At 51.7% G+C, this 12,877-nt stretch overlaps 1 protein-coding gene across 17 annotated transcripts in view; it reads left to right on the top strand.

Moving 5' to 3' along the window:
- Positions 1–12,877, top strand: part of EXD3 (exonuclease 3'-5' domain containing 3) — a 299,324-nt gene that overhangs the window by 222,252 nt on the left and 64,195 nt on the right. The window contains exon 22 of one of the 17 annotated variants that reach the window (XM_075772098.1): positions 1,982–4,788. The exons of the other annotated variants lie outside the window; for them this stretch is intronic. Within the exon in view, the coding sequence (XP_075628213.1) occupies positions 1,982–2,098 (117 nt within the window). The 3' untranslated portion in view covers positions 2,099–4,788. Of the gene's footprint in view, positions 1–1,981; positions 4,789–12,877 lie in introns of those variants that run through there. 17 annotated transcript variants of the gene reach the window in all.

Below are 12,877 nucleotides of genomic sequence, written 5' to 3' on the forward strand. Positions count from 1 at the left end.
CTACCTCTTTCCTCCAATTTTGTGGATATTTGTGGGTTTGCACTAAAGGCACTGTGCTGCACAGCTCAGCAGAGCCTCAGCCTGCTTTGGAGAGCAGCTGAAAGGAAAGATCTAAAATTAATAATGGCCATTATCAAGTTCTGTTTGATTCCAAGTATCTGCCCCGGCCCCTGGAGCTGCACCAGAGCAGCTGGGGTGGACACAAGCACCTGCCCAAACTGCTCCTCTGACAGTCAGGTACAGGCTCTGCAGTGGGCATGGAGAGCTTTAGCTAACAAACAGGCACGTTTTGAGCATCATCGTTCCCTCTGGCAGTACATCTCTGCCCACCCGCCGGGTCCGAGGTAGGATTAACCTCTCCTGCGAAGGCTCCCACTCTCCTGGCCCAACACAAACAGGATGGCCCACGGCCTTGCAGCCAGGAAGGCTGTGAGTCACCAGGGCTCCCTCCTGCTGAAAAAAGCCCTGCCTGTTTCCCATGGCAGTGAGGCAGGGTCTTGAGGATCTGCAGGGACAAGGAACGGGCTGCAGGGCTGGTGGGTGGGAGGAGATGCTGCCGAGGGAGATCAGGGACTCCACAGGCAATAGAGAAAAGACCAGTTTTCTCTGGCAATTTTGGCAATTTTTGTAAAGCAAGCAAGTCCGAAAGTAAGGCAGAATCCAACCTTGTCAAGGTTATTAAAGGAAATAGCAAAAGATGGGTTGCACAATTCTTGGAAACTGTCCAGCCATATAAATGAAAGGGGAAGCAGGAAAGAAGAAGTGAGGCTGGTATGTGCTGAGGATGGGACAGAGACGAAGGATAATCTACATATAGTCCGGAGGAAACAAAATGAAAACTTTGCTTGGGTTTTTGGTAGTGATGGGGATGCTGGCTGAGGGGAGAGAGGCAGCATGATGGGTGGCAGCGTATGGGAATGGGAAATGCCACAGCCAACACGGGAGTGGCAGTCAAGGATCTTTGAGCATGCAAACAGGTAGGACCAGCTAGTGCCTCCTCCAGAAATGAGAAAGGGCTGGCACAAAGCTGAAGTCACGGAAGAAGGATTTGTAATAAATCTGTCAAACCACAGGGGCTGGATGGTTTGGCTGGAGAACAGCAAATAGAGGTCTATTTATTGGGGCAGGGAGAATGTGTTCTTGGCACATAGGAGTCTATTAGTCTGAATCTATTAGTATGCAAAGCTTTAGAATAAACATTAAAATAGAGAATAATTAAGAACATGGAAAATGGATAAGATGAGATACGGATTTTCTGAAAGTAAATGATGCCAGAGTAGATAAAGAACCTGATCTTCTTGACAAAGCAGATGGGATATATCTAAGTTGTCTGTACTTCAGTAAAGGAGAAATATTAAATCAATTGGAAGAGGAAGGTGCTGGGCTGTGAGGTCTGTGCTAGATGGGTTTCTCAAAAATTGGTCTTGGAAATGATGTTGTTTCACATTTTTAATGGTCTTGGCACAAAACATAGAAATTGCTAATGAAATCTGGTAATTACCCGTAATTGGGAATCATCATCAAAACAAAGGAGTTGGGGGAAATTACGCACAAAAGAACTGGATGCCCTTCAGGATAGGAAAAAAAGGAATGAGATGAAACGACGGAGTCAAGGAGTCATGCACGGAGGGATGTGCAGCTGGGACTTCTGCTCTGGTGTGGAGCCGACTGTCACCTGGAGCCCGGCGAACTCCAACAGTGCAAAAGGCCCCGGTGCACGAGTCAGCCCTTGAGTCACTGGAAAAGGGCAGAGGAAAGGGGAGGGGAAGAAGCGCTGCCTGTTCTGCATGATGCGTAGTTGGATTTGGAGCCCATTGCGGTATGATGTTGTAGTAACCAAGTACGTGGTGCAGAGATCCCGCTTTTGGTTGTGGGATGTTGTGACGGGGCTGTCTGCGTCCCTTGATGTGCTGAGCATGTTTGTTCTTGAAACATGGGGAGGATTCACTCTTCGTGCCCTGCTCTCCTTTCCGTCTCACAGGATGTGATTTCATGGGATGGCCTGACTAACTTTAACACGTCACTGCTGCCAAAGGGAGAAGGTCCCGCTCCACCCACCTCTCCTTGGTGCATTCTGCTGAGCTCGAGCAGCCGCTGAGGCTCCTCTGACCAGCCAGGAAGCCAGTTCAGTGCACTGCAACGGCAGAAAACAAACCTGCCCAAAAAATGGAGGGGGCATTTCCATGTTTGCAAGGTGAATGTCTCCTGCATGATCTGACCTTGTGCTAGGAGCAGTCCAGGGGTGGGAGCAGGCACTGAGAAGGGGCTCAGGGAAGGGGGGCTCCTGAGATGTTCCCTCTTGGCAGTAGGGGGTCTGAAGCTGGCTCCACTGTACCGTGAAACTGTCCCGTGAGCATCAGCACCCAGTGAGCGTCCGAGGCAGGTTCCTGGGCTAGAAGGGTCTTTGCCCTGTTCGAGTAACCCCTGTGTGATTCTGGTCCCCGACTGACGAATTCACGTGGGGCTGCAGGGAAATCTGTAGGCAGATGAGGGAAATGAAGCTGCTGCCGTACAAGAGGAGACCTAGAAGACCCTGGAGTGGTGGGCTGAGGAAAGGGGCTGGCTGCCAGGGGCTCTCCCTGCTCTCGCTGGCTGCAAGGGGTGACGTGCACATGGGAGGGAGGAGAGGTGAGCAGCTCAGACGCAGCAGTGTGCGGAAACAGAGGTGCAAAGTGCCGTGAGTGAAGCCAGGCTGGAAGTTAGAAGGAGGCTCTGAATCCCCCTGAGAGCAGGTTTCCACACCTTGTCCCAGTGTGAAAAAACCCTGACTCCGTTCCTGCCAGAACTAGAGGACACGGCACTGCAGGAGCAAAGCCCACCCTCGGTAACGCAGCAAGTCCCTTCCCATCCCCACATTCCAGACTCCTCGTGTGTGTGATGTCCCGTAATCGTGGTCTGACTGTGCAGAAGACGTTTGTGGGTTTTCTTTTGCCTTTGCCAGTTAATGAAGGGCCATATGCTTCTGATCCCGTGGTTGCAGCCCTCTGTGTGTCCTTGTGCTCCTTACATACACGTGAGCACTGGGGTTTTGTTCCCTGTGTCCTGCTGCACAATTATATCTCCTGGCTACGCAGCACTGCAGATAGTGAGTAATACTCCAGCCTTAAAATGTCCCTCCTGGCTGTTATTTCTGCAGTTTGCCAAATCTATTTGCACCATTGCCATTTGCACCGTTTGCTACTCGCACTGTTTGCCAGAGTCCCCACCAGATATTGGCACTGGCAGAGTGTGACAGAAAAAAAATGACGATTTGAGCACGTCTCTTTCTTTTTTCTAATAATCCTGTGATACGGTATTTTGTGTTGCAACACAAAGGATCACCTGAGGCGGTAGAATGGTGAGAAAATAAGCCTATTAAATTGTTCGAGCTTACTTAACTCTTCGACAACATCAGAGGATAACTAGTAAGTTTTTAGCCAAGTCTGTGAGTCATCTTGTCCTGCACAATTGTCACAGCTCGGCTCATCTGTTCGCTATAATTGCCGGGAGAGAGCCGCTCGCAGCAAAACAGGAGCTGTCGTGCTCAAAACAGTGAAGGACCCACAGTCGGGTTCCTGGTCAGCATTAGCAAGTCACTGAACCCCAGCAGCTGAAATTTGAAAAAAAAAAGATAAACCCTTTGAATAGCTGAGATGGGAAGCCATCAGGAAACAAAGCTGATGATTCTTTTGTGTACACGAAGCTTTTGAAAAAAATTATTATTATTTTATGTAAATAAGAGAAGCTATCAGCACTATTTGGATCATCTCCTATCTCAGGTACTGGCATAAAGCCTCCAGCCTTCCCTTGTAAAACGCTGGGAAAGTGGCCCATTCATCGCCAGCCACTGTCAAGTGTTTTTTCAATCTGCTCCTGATTAAGCAGCGTGGTATCAAGGGGATAATTGCTTGTTGGAATTGATCCCAGAAGAAAATCATTCAGTTCTTTCTTATCAGGTCCTTTCTCGCAGGGCGAGATACCCACAAGACTTATCTCCCTCTTCAGTGCTGTCCTCTAATTACTATTTAAACAGCTCATTAGAAAACCTTCATTAAAGTGTAATAGTTGAAGCTGGAAATAAATGCAAGCTGATGCTGCGGTGAAGCACTGCCCTCCCACACACAGGCTGGGCACCCACGGCTGCCCCACGGGGTGTCGGAGCAGGAGCTCAAGCTCGTCTCCACCGCGGCCGCACCAGCAGGAGCATCTGGCGGAGAAGCGGGGCCGTGGTGCGACGCGGCACACACCAAACCTGGGGATGTCGCTCGTCCTGGTGCCAACCTGCCTGTTCTGGTTGCATCCCGGCGTGGCTCCAGCCCGGGCTGGAAGCCTACCAGGAGCTGAGCTCCGCGCTCAGCCCATTTCCATGCCTAGTGCAGGATTTCAACAGCTGTGAGGCATTGCAAAGTTATGATTACAGCCTAGAGAAAATTAGAGACCATGGCGATCCCATTTTAAAGCAAAAAAAAAAAAAATTTGCATACATGGGAAATGTTTTTATATGAATTTATTTGCTGGTGAAATGTTCACGAGTGTGGGCCTGAAGTCTTCTCTGTGCCTCCAGAGCGCGGTCAGCATTAGCACAGATTTCCCCCCTAAACGTGCCGCAGTCCTGGCCAGGCTGGGTCTTATTTCTCTGGCTGTAAAACATGTTGGGGAAGGAACGGACACGCAGGCTCCGTACCTCCCTGTGCCCTGGCTGCCTGACAGTTTCAGCCCCAGAGGAGTCGCTTGTTGGCATTAATCTTTCACTGGGTTTTTCAGCAGGAAAACCACAAATGTTTAATAAAAATCATTGCAAAAAGCATGCCAGGCAGCACCCAGCGAAGTGTGTGTGTGTGCGTGTGTGTGTGCGCGCGCACACCCTTTGGGCTGGCGTGCATGCTTTGCAGAAGTGGGCCCTGTAAATATTTTCTTGACATTTAGGAAGTTTAGAGAAGTGTTTATTATTTCCCTGCCAACTTGACAACCCCGGCACGAAGAAGGGAGGCGATGTGCGTGGCTCCCTTCCCTACCCTCGGCAGCGCTGCCAGCCCTTCGTACGGCAAAGCGCCGCTCGCGGGTTCGTGGAGGGCGTTGAGCTGGTTTCATGTAGGGAAGCGAAAAGCTGCAGCTGGTGTGGGGGTCGAGGTGCTCCTCCCTTCCTTCTGCTATCGCCATTTGGGGTGACAAGGTTATTCTACCCCCAGTTTGTTCAGCCCCGTCATTGGTTGTGGAGCTGCTTGTGGAGGGTCCTGCCCTGGGGAGCAGGCAGGGCGGAGGGGACACTTTCAGGCATGCTGGGCTGGCCTCCGTCTAACAGTGGGGAACCCCTGTCCTAGCTGGGGATGGCTTCGAAGCCCAACGCAGAGCCACGGACGTCAGCAGTTACCGGCACCAGGAGCTTTACAAGCTCGTGAGTCCTTGCGTCTTAAAGAATCCCTCTGCGCTCAGAAACACCCTTGGTTTTTGCTTCCACTTTGTGAATCTTGCGGAGTTACTGAAAACTCTGAAATATATAATTATTCCAGACATGGCAACGTGACTGCTGACCCCCGTCACTCCAGCACCCCGTGGTGTACAGTCCGTGGGCAGCCGGGGCGGTGCGGAGGCAGCTGGTTCAAGAAGCAGCCAGCTGTAGAGACGTAGCTGCGGCCGTCCCAAAGGCCTCGTTTGGGAAGTGTGGGGTGATTCGCGTGGGGCCCGCGTGTTGCTCTGTCCGGGTCGCTCTGTCCTGCGGCACGAGTTGGCACCTTCACAGGAACAAGAAATGGAGCTGCAGGAGCTGTGGGATCTGTCCGCTGGCATACCGTGGTGACCAGTGTGCGCTGAGTGTCACCGCCATGGGACCGGCTCGCTGAGAAGTTGAGGGAAGGTCGAGACAGCTCTGCAAGTGTTGGTTTAAAAGCTGTTCTCAGCTCGATGAGGAATTTACACGGTTAGCAGTTTCTGGTCCAGCTTAAATGGAGTGATTCTGCTTTGGGGGTCCTTTGAGGCTGTGAGTGAAAAGCTGGATGTGACCCGATACTGAAATGTTGTCGGCGTCCGTTACCGCTCACCTTGCTTCTCAGGAAGCTCATTTGGGAATGGCTGTCTCTGGCTGGGATGCACACATCCCTGCTCGCTGTCAGCTCCCGTTTCTGTAGCCACGGCACCCAGCTCTCAGCAGCTGTGCTGTGCGAGGCTGGCGGGATGCCGGCCATACCTGCTGCAGGGTCCGCGCAGGCTTAATGAGCTCAGAGCTCATTAAGTGCCAGATTAGGTGCATCTCCCTTCCTGCGGTCACCCTTCTAACCACGGTGTAGATAAGTTCTCTGCGTCTTTCAGGTCCGTCCCGTTTAGGCACAGTCCAGCAAGTGTATTAATGATGGAAACTCTTGTGGGGCTGACAGTTTTGTTAAACTCTTGATTCTGTATATTTTGAGTCTCAATATTTTATTTCTTTCAATCAGAGTGACCCGTGTTGGGCTGTTGGGCGCTGTTGGGCCCATGGAGAGGAGTTCCTGGCCATCACAGTGGGGTGCAAAGCATCGCATCTGGGCACCTGGCAGCTTTTTCTCTTTCCCCTCTTCTGCTCACTAATTTTTCATACTCATTCCTTGCAGTTTCTTTTTCTCTCAGTCTTTGTTTCGGTGCCTCCTAAACAGACTCAGGCATCATCCGTACTGTGAGTTTCTGTATTTGACTGGCAGGTTTGGTATCTGAATAGATCGACAGACAAGATGTTGCACTAGATGTGTATTGAAAAGAATAGACAGTTGCGGAAGCTAAAAATGATATCAAATAATTCAGGAATTAAATGAAGAACCTCTGTTTCATGAAGACCCAGCGCCAGAGCGACTCCTTCCTGCCACAGCAAAGGGTGGAGGAGGATCCTGGTGGACCCGGGGACGTGGGAACATGGTTGTTCATCGGGCATGCAACAAAGGAGCTGAGTGCGACTGCTCTGCATTGCCCAACGGTGTCAACTCCTGTAGCTCCTGCTGAGAAAGCCAAGTTGAAAAATATCCCATGCGTGACACGTGCCTGTATGAATAGTTTTTGAGGGAAAGACCTTTCCGTCCCACACCGGTCCCTGGGACCTGGTGCCGTTCACGTGAGCTCAGCTACTTGCAGTGCCTGGAGCCTTTTGGGAGGAGGCAGGAGTCAGCTGGGTGGGAGGGAAAGGAGAGAACCATAACCGAGACTTCCTCAAGCTGCAGTCGCTGCAGGCAACTGGGAATCACCGCTGATGTTTTCAAAGGTGCACACGAGACACAGCCATTCGTCAGTAAACCTGTCAGCTGAGAGTCATGAATTCACCGGACTGCAGCAAAAAAATAGCTGGTGTTTTCATTAGGTGCTGCCTTTCTCTGGATTGTAATGGAAGCTCGTCTGAAGCAGGTGGTTTTATGTACTAGCCAGTTTTCTGACATGTGAACACCAACATTTTGTACCTCCTGCTGCGCTGAGGCAGTTGGTGCTGCTGGACACTGCTGTCCCCGAAGGGAAATCCACCGAAACGTGGCCCCCGCGGACACCTTCCAGGAGCACGTCCCTGGGGACCGGGCATGGGGAGCCACGTTCCCTCTGGGTTTGTCAGACGAAGAACCTTAGTGCATTTGTCAGGCTTAAGCTTAGGGAAATGGCGTGCTCTCTCCAGGGAAGGTGGCGGTTGGATTAAGAGGAGATATCAGGCTCCAGTGTCCAGGAGGCTCATCCAAAAGTGTCCCCCCAGCCCGGGCCGGTGCCCGTGAGCACTCGTGGGGTGTCCAGCAGCAGGAGCGTGGCTGAGACGCCTGCACCAAAGGCAGGGCAGCTGCTGCGCGAGCGGCCGTGGGGGCTGACCGGAACGCTTCCTCTCAAATGTGTTTTCTACATGAAGCAGACTTCTCGCCCAGACGTTGGCCCTCACAGCCTTGTTCTGTAAAAATACAGGTTTGGTTAAGAAGGATGCGCCCCACTCCCAATCAACGCAAACAAACAACAGAATGCTTTTGAATGGTTTTAATAAAAAACAATTTAATGAGAAATATTTTTAAAAATCAAAAAGGTTTTCACAGAAAGAATAATATCTGCATTGTCAAAGTACGAAACCATAGTATCTCCATTATCAAGCAACATATTGCTGTAGAACCAAGGAAAGACTGCAGCAAGCGTCCCGAGTTCCTCTGTTGCCGTATTTGTTTGGAAATCTCTTCCCAGGTACATTTCTTCCAAGGGCTTTTCCCATATACATATATATGCATGTATATATTCTGTTACAGATAACATGTATATAATATATGCATACAAATGTATATATTCTGTATATATAATAACTGCCATTAACAAAGTGAGGCTAATTGCGTGCCCGCACCATCGAGAGGCAGCAGCAGCAGCTCAGCCCTGTGGCTCTTTCTCTCCCGTTGAACTTTTCTCTATTATTCTTGGGGAAGCTGAGCAGGGTCAAGCCCAGGCAGGGAAATGAGGTCTGGGGCTATGGAAAACTCGGACCCCGAGCCACCTCCTATTATATAGATATAAATGGAATGGAAAATTATTTCGAATAAAAGTGCACTGCCCTCTGAGAAATGTTCTCACAGAACTGCCTCTGAGAGCGCCTTAACTCTTTATAAGAGCACAGTGCTTTGCGGCGGGGGGGACCTCAGGGCAGCGGTGACAGTGAACGCCGTGTGCCACAGCCAGGGACGTGCCACAGCCAGAGACGTGCCAGCGCGGCTGCTGCCGAGAGCGCGGGACTGAGCGCCGCGGCCAAGCTGTCCGTGCTGCTTTCCAAGAGCAGCGCAGGAGGGCGAGTCTCTGTCACTTCACTCTCCCTTCGTGCCAATGATGAATCTCCGTCCGTGAGCCGGCCAGATCCGCATCCCCAGGAAGGAAACGGGACTCGTCTCCGGCTTTCTCCCTCTCCACAGGGCCGCGTGGAGCAGTGTGAGGACAGCTTGGTGTGCCGAGTACGACCCCCACATCCCCGTCTGCATCCAAATGGGTCTGAATTTTTAACAACATCTTAATTAGGAGTGTGGTGCTGGGCTTGCACAGCAAGGCACAAACCAGGGCCGCATGCCAGCCGTCTTCTCTCTGTTCCCAGTTCAACACCAGTCCATTTGCTTCCCTCTGCACGTGAGAGTGAAGTGTTCATCCTCACGGACAAAAATAGAGCCCTCCTCTCCCAGATGCTCGTACGTGGCCGCAAGCAGGCAGCTGGAGGTGGTGGGGCGAGGAGGTGCAGTGTGAGTGGTGGATATCCAACGGGGGACAATACCCAGGGGCAGGAACAAAGCAAATGTGACACGGCAGCGCCCGGGCGCTGGACACCCCTTCTCCTTTGTCACTCGTCACTGCCAGCCCTGTCACCTCCCTGTCCATTAGCAGCAAGGCTTTGCAAGAGAATGAAGAGCCAGGGAGTGGGGGAGCCCAGGGGAGGAAGGGGAGGAGGCGCAGGGAGATGGGCGATGGGGCTGCACCCACAATGAGGTGTGCCGGCTCTCCTGGAAGCGGGGCTGAGGTTGGGGTTTGCAAGCCGAGTGCAGGTCAGAAACAAATTGCTCCAAGGGATTCACGGTGCTCAGCTCAGTTTTCCTTCCCATCTGCAAGGCCAGACTCGCTCTTTCCAGCTGCCTCCCAGCACCTCCTAAAATCATTTTTCCCCATTTAGGTGCTGAAACACAGCCGCCTTGTTTGCTGGTCATAACTGCAACACTTGCACAGGCAGAGAGTGCTGTACTTACAGCCTAGGCTGCGGGACGTGAGGGAGGAGGAACAAAAGTCAACGAGCTCGTGCAGACACACATGCAAAATAAAGCAAGTGGGCAGATGTTTTGCTTTTTAAGGAAACATTCTTGAAAAAGCCACTTAAGGACTTCATCAAAGGCAGAAAGCAAAAATCTAATGGGCCATTTGTCCAAAGCCTTGTGGCAAAATGCTGAATCCTAATTTAGTACCCAGAAAGAAACTGGCTTGGTTCATTAAAAATCAGTTTGTGAGTGCCCAGAAGGTAACGCCGTGATACAAACCAGGCACTAGAGACTGGTCAAGAGCAAGTCCCACAAGCCGGTCCCATGTCCATTTTCCTGTGTGTCTAAGTGACCTGCTGGATAAGGGGAGGAAACACATGATCCAGGGCAGGATGTGGTTGAAATATGCTGTGCCAGGTTTTTGGATGGGCAGACAGCAAAACCTCCTGCGGAGGCATTGGAGGACAAAACCCCTCAGCCTGTCTTCATCAGCTGGCATCTTCCGTGTGCCCTGTGCTCTGGGGATCTGCAGGTAGTCTTCTGTCCACGTCTCATGTGCCCTCTGATGACATAATTAGGAATGTACCCATTAAGGGACACAAGTCATTCACGATTTGGGGAAGAGATGCCACTGGAGAAACGGACAGAAGTCACTAAGACCCTTCCAGTCTTTCATTTCTCTCATGAGACAAAAAATGAGAGGGATCCAGAGTTCGGCTATCACTAGTTTATTTGTATATGTCTTATTTTGGTCCTGAATAGGAGAACAGATGTCAGGCATGAGCTGGTCGGTGGGTTTGGGAATACCTGTCAGCCTAAATTCCTGAAGAGGGACTTCCCAGGCTTCCTACAGTGCAAAGGCAGAGAGAGCGTTACCTCCTGAAGCCGTTCCTGTGCTTTGCTGTCATTGTTATTCATTCCACCGAGTACTTAGGAAGATATTTAATAAGCTGATTTACTGAAATACTAGTACTAAAGTTAAAAAGAAGATGGATCTAGTTACATGGCATGGAGGCAATTTGAGTGCCTGTAACAGCCTCTGTCCACCCGTCCAACACGACACTCTGCAGATGATAAAATGCAGAGGGTAATAGGACAAGTTTCAGACAGGTGATCTTCAGTCAAGCAAGGATCTTTAGAAAAGAGAGATACAGCCTTGGTAAAACTGGTGAGAAGATGCATACCAGTTGGGCAAGCGAAGTGTAGGGTGGGATTCTGAAGACGAGAAGGGCTGGTGGTCAGTGGTGCTGACGTGTGAGCAGAGCCCCTGCAAAAACCAACCTGCAGCTTGTTGGGAGGAATAGAAAGAGACAGACATCACAAGAAAACAAACTGGTTTCTCTACACCCTCCTACCCATGGAGAACGTGGCAGAAATATGGTTCATTCAGACAAGAAGTGCTTAGGAGTTGCTGCTGAGCTTACATATTTTAGGGACTAAAGCAATGGTGTGAGTGCAGCCCCCGGACTGCAGTGTGCAGCAGCTTCACCAAGAGATCTGTCAAGCACAGGGAGGAGCAGAGGACACGTGTCCCTGCTCCAGCCGGAGCCAGTAGATCTGCCTGGCTGTGGCAGGCAGGGGAGCTCCTGGGCCATACGTGACCTCTGGTCCTCGGTGCTCAGAGTGGGCACACATGTGCCCGTGAGCTGCTCCTCCTGCCCGGGCACCAGCCGGTCTCTAACAGTGCCCAGTGCTGTGTCAGGGCTGGGAGGAAAATGCTTGGTGCCTGGGAACAGTTTTGCTGATACAGGATTAGTCATTGTGGATTTTGGAGCAGGGTGAATTTGGAGCAGATCAGGGACTTTTTCACTTGTGCCCAGAGGAGGTTGCACACCCTGAGATAAGGGGGCTGCTCCGCTCTCACCTGTGCATGGAGACACGCCGGCTCAGCCTCCTGGCAGGTTGCACCATTGGCTTTTTTTCATTACAGTGATGCTATGAGCAAGGGATTGCATTTTTTACCCTCTGAGGGTGCCATCCTTCGCGGGTCCCATGTCAGGGTCGGCTGTTGCTCCGTGCAGGTGTAGCTGCCATAGGGTGCTGTGCTGTCCCAGGCATGGCTCTGCAGGCTTTGCCAGGGAGAGCCGATGGGGTGTTTAACCCACTCACTGTTCAAGATACAACACTAAAAGGTGGGGTTTGGAAATCTCCATTTTACATGGGAATACCAGGCACCGGTCAGGCTCGGCACATTGCAGGCTCCTCGCCCGTGTAGCTTAAGGAAAGTAACACTACGATGAGAAAAAAATGATGTTACCAGTATGATTACCATGAGGTTTTAACAGCCTGCTGGTCTGTGTGGCTTTATGCTTTGGAATAAAGCCCGACACTAGTGCATGTGCAGCGTGCCTGTGCCGGCTGCTCCAGGGGATGCTCTGTGGAGGAAGGTGAGGACCATCGGGAGGGCAGCGGGGATCCGCCTCCCCAAAGGGACCCTGCGGGGGGACCTGCCTGCCTTGTCTTCGAACACCCGTCTCAGGCATTGCAGGAGAAAGCATTAGGTGCAGGCAGGGCAGACTGCTGGAGGTGGGAAGCCAGATCACAGGCTGCTGTCCCAAGCTGGTATGGGACATTCTGAGCAAGTAACTTTTCCAGACCCCATTCCCCCAGTGACTGCTCCTCCCTCTGCACGGTGCCTTCGGAGAGCCCCGAGCAGGGCAGACAGAGCCTGCAGCCCTGCAGAACCGCAACAGGGTCCACCGCATCCAGCGGCACAGGGTCGGCCCGCAGGATCTGCGTCCCCTGGGCACCGGCAGCGTGCCGGCAGCGCTCTGCTCTCCTTCCGCATGGCAAGCCGTGCTGCCCGCTGCGGTGGGTGGATGGACAGGCTCACGAGCACCGTTGAGAGTGTGTTTTTTCCCAGGCAAATTACGTAGCCTTTTTAGCTTCATCCCCCCCACTACACCCCCCTTCCTCTGTTATTTTGGTGTCTTTCCCCAAGGGAAACAAAGTTAACTCAAATGCTGTTCCCACCAGAAAGGCAAAAGCTTCCCCCCCCTTTTTCCTTCCTCTTTTGGGTTCAGGGTAATGTGTCCCATGACAAAACAAGCACAGATCCCTGCACAAAGTGCTTTGCCTTTCTCCTTAAAGGGAGAGTCTGTCTCCAGGGCCCCGAGGGCCATCACTCCATCACACCAAGGTACCTCTTGGATGGACGGACAGTCAAGCTGGACTCTTTTTGCCTGTGGTGAAAACAGCCCGTG

This window comes from Balearica regulorum, chromosome 20, assembly GCF_011004875.1.
Source record: "Balearica regulorum gibbericeps isolate bBalReg1 chromosome 20, bBalReg1.pri, whole genome shotgun sequence".
Lineage (NCBI taxonomy): Eukaryota > Metazoa > Chordata > Aves > Gruiformes > Gruidae > Balearica > Balearica regulorum.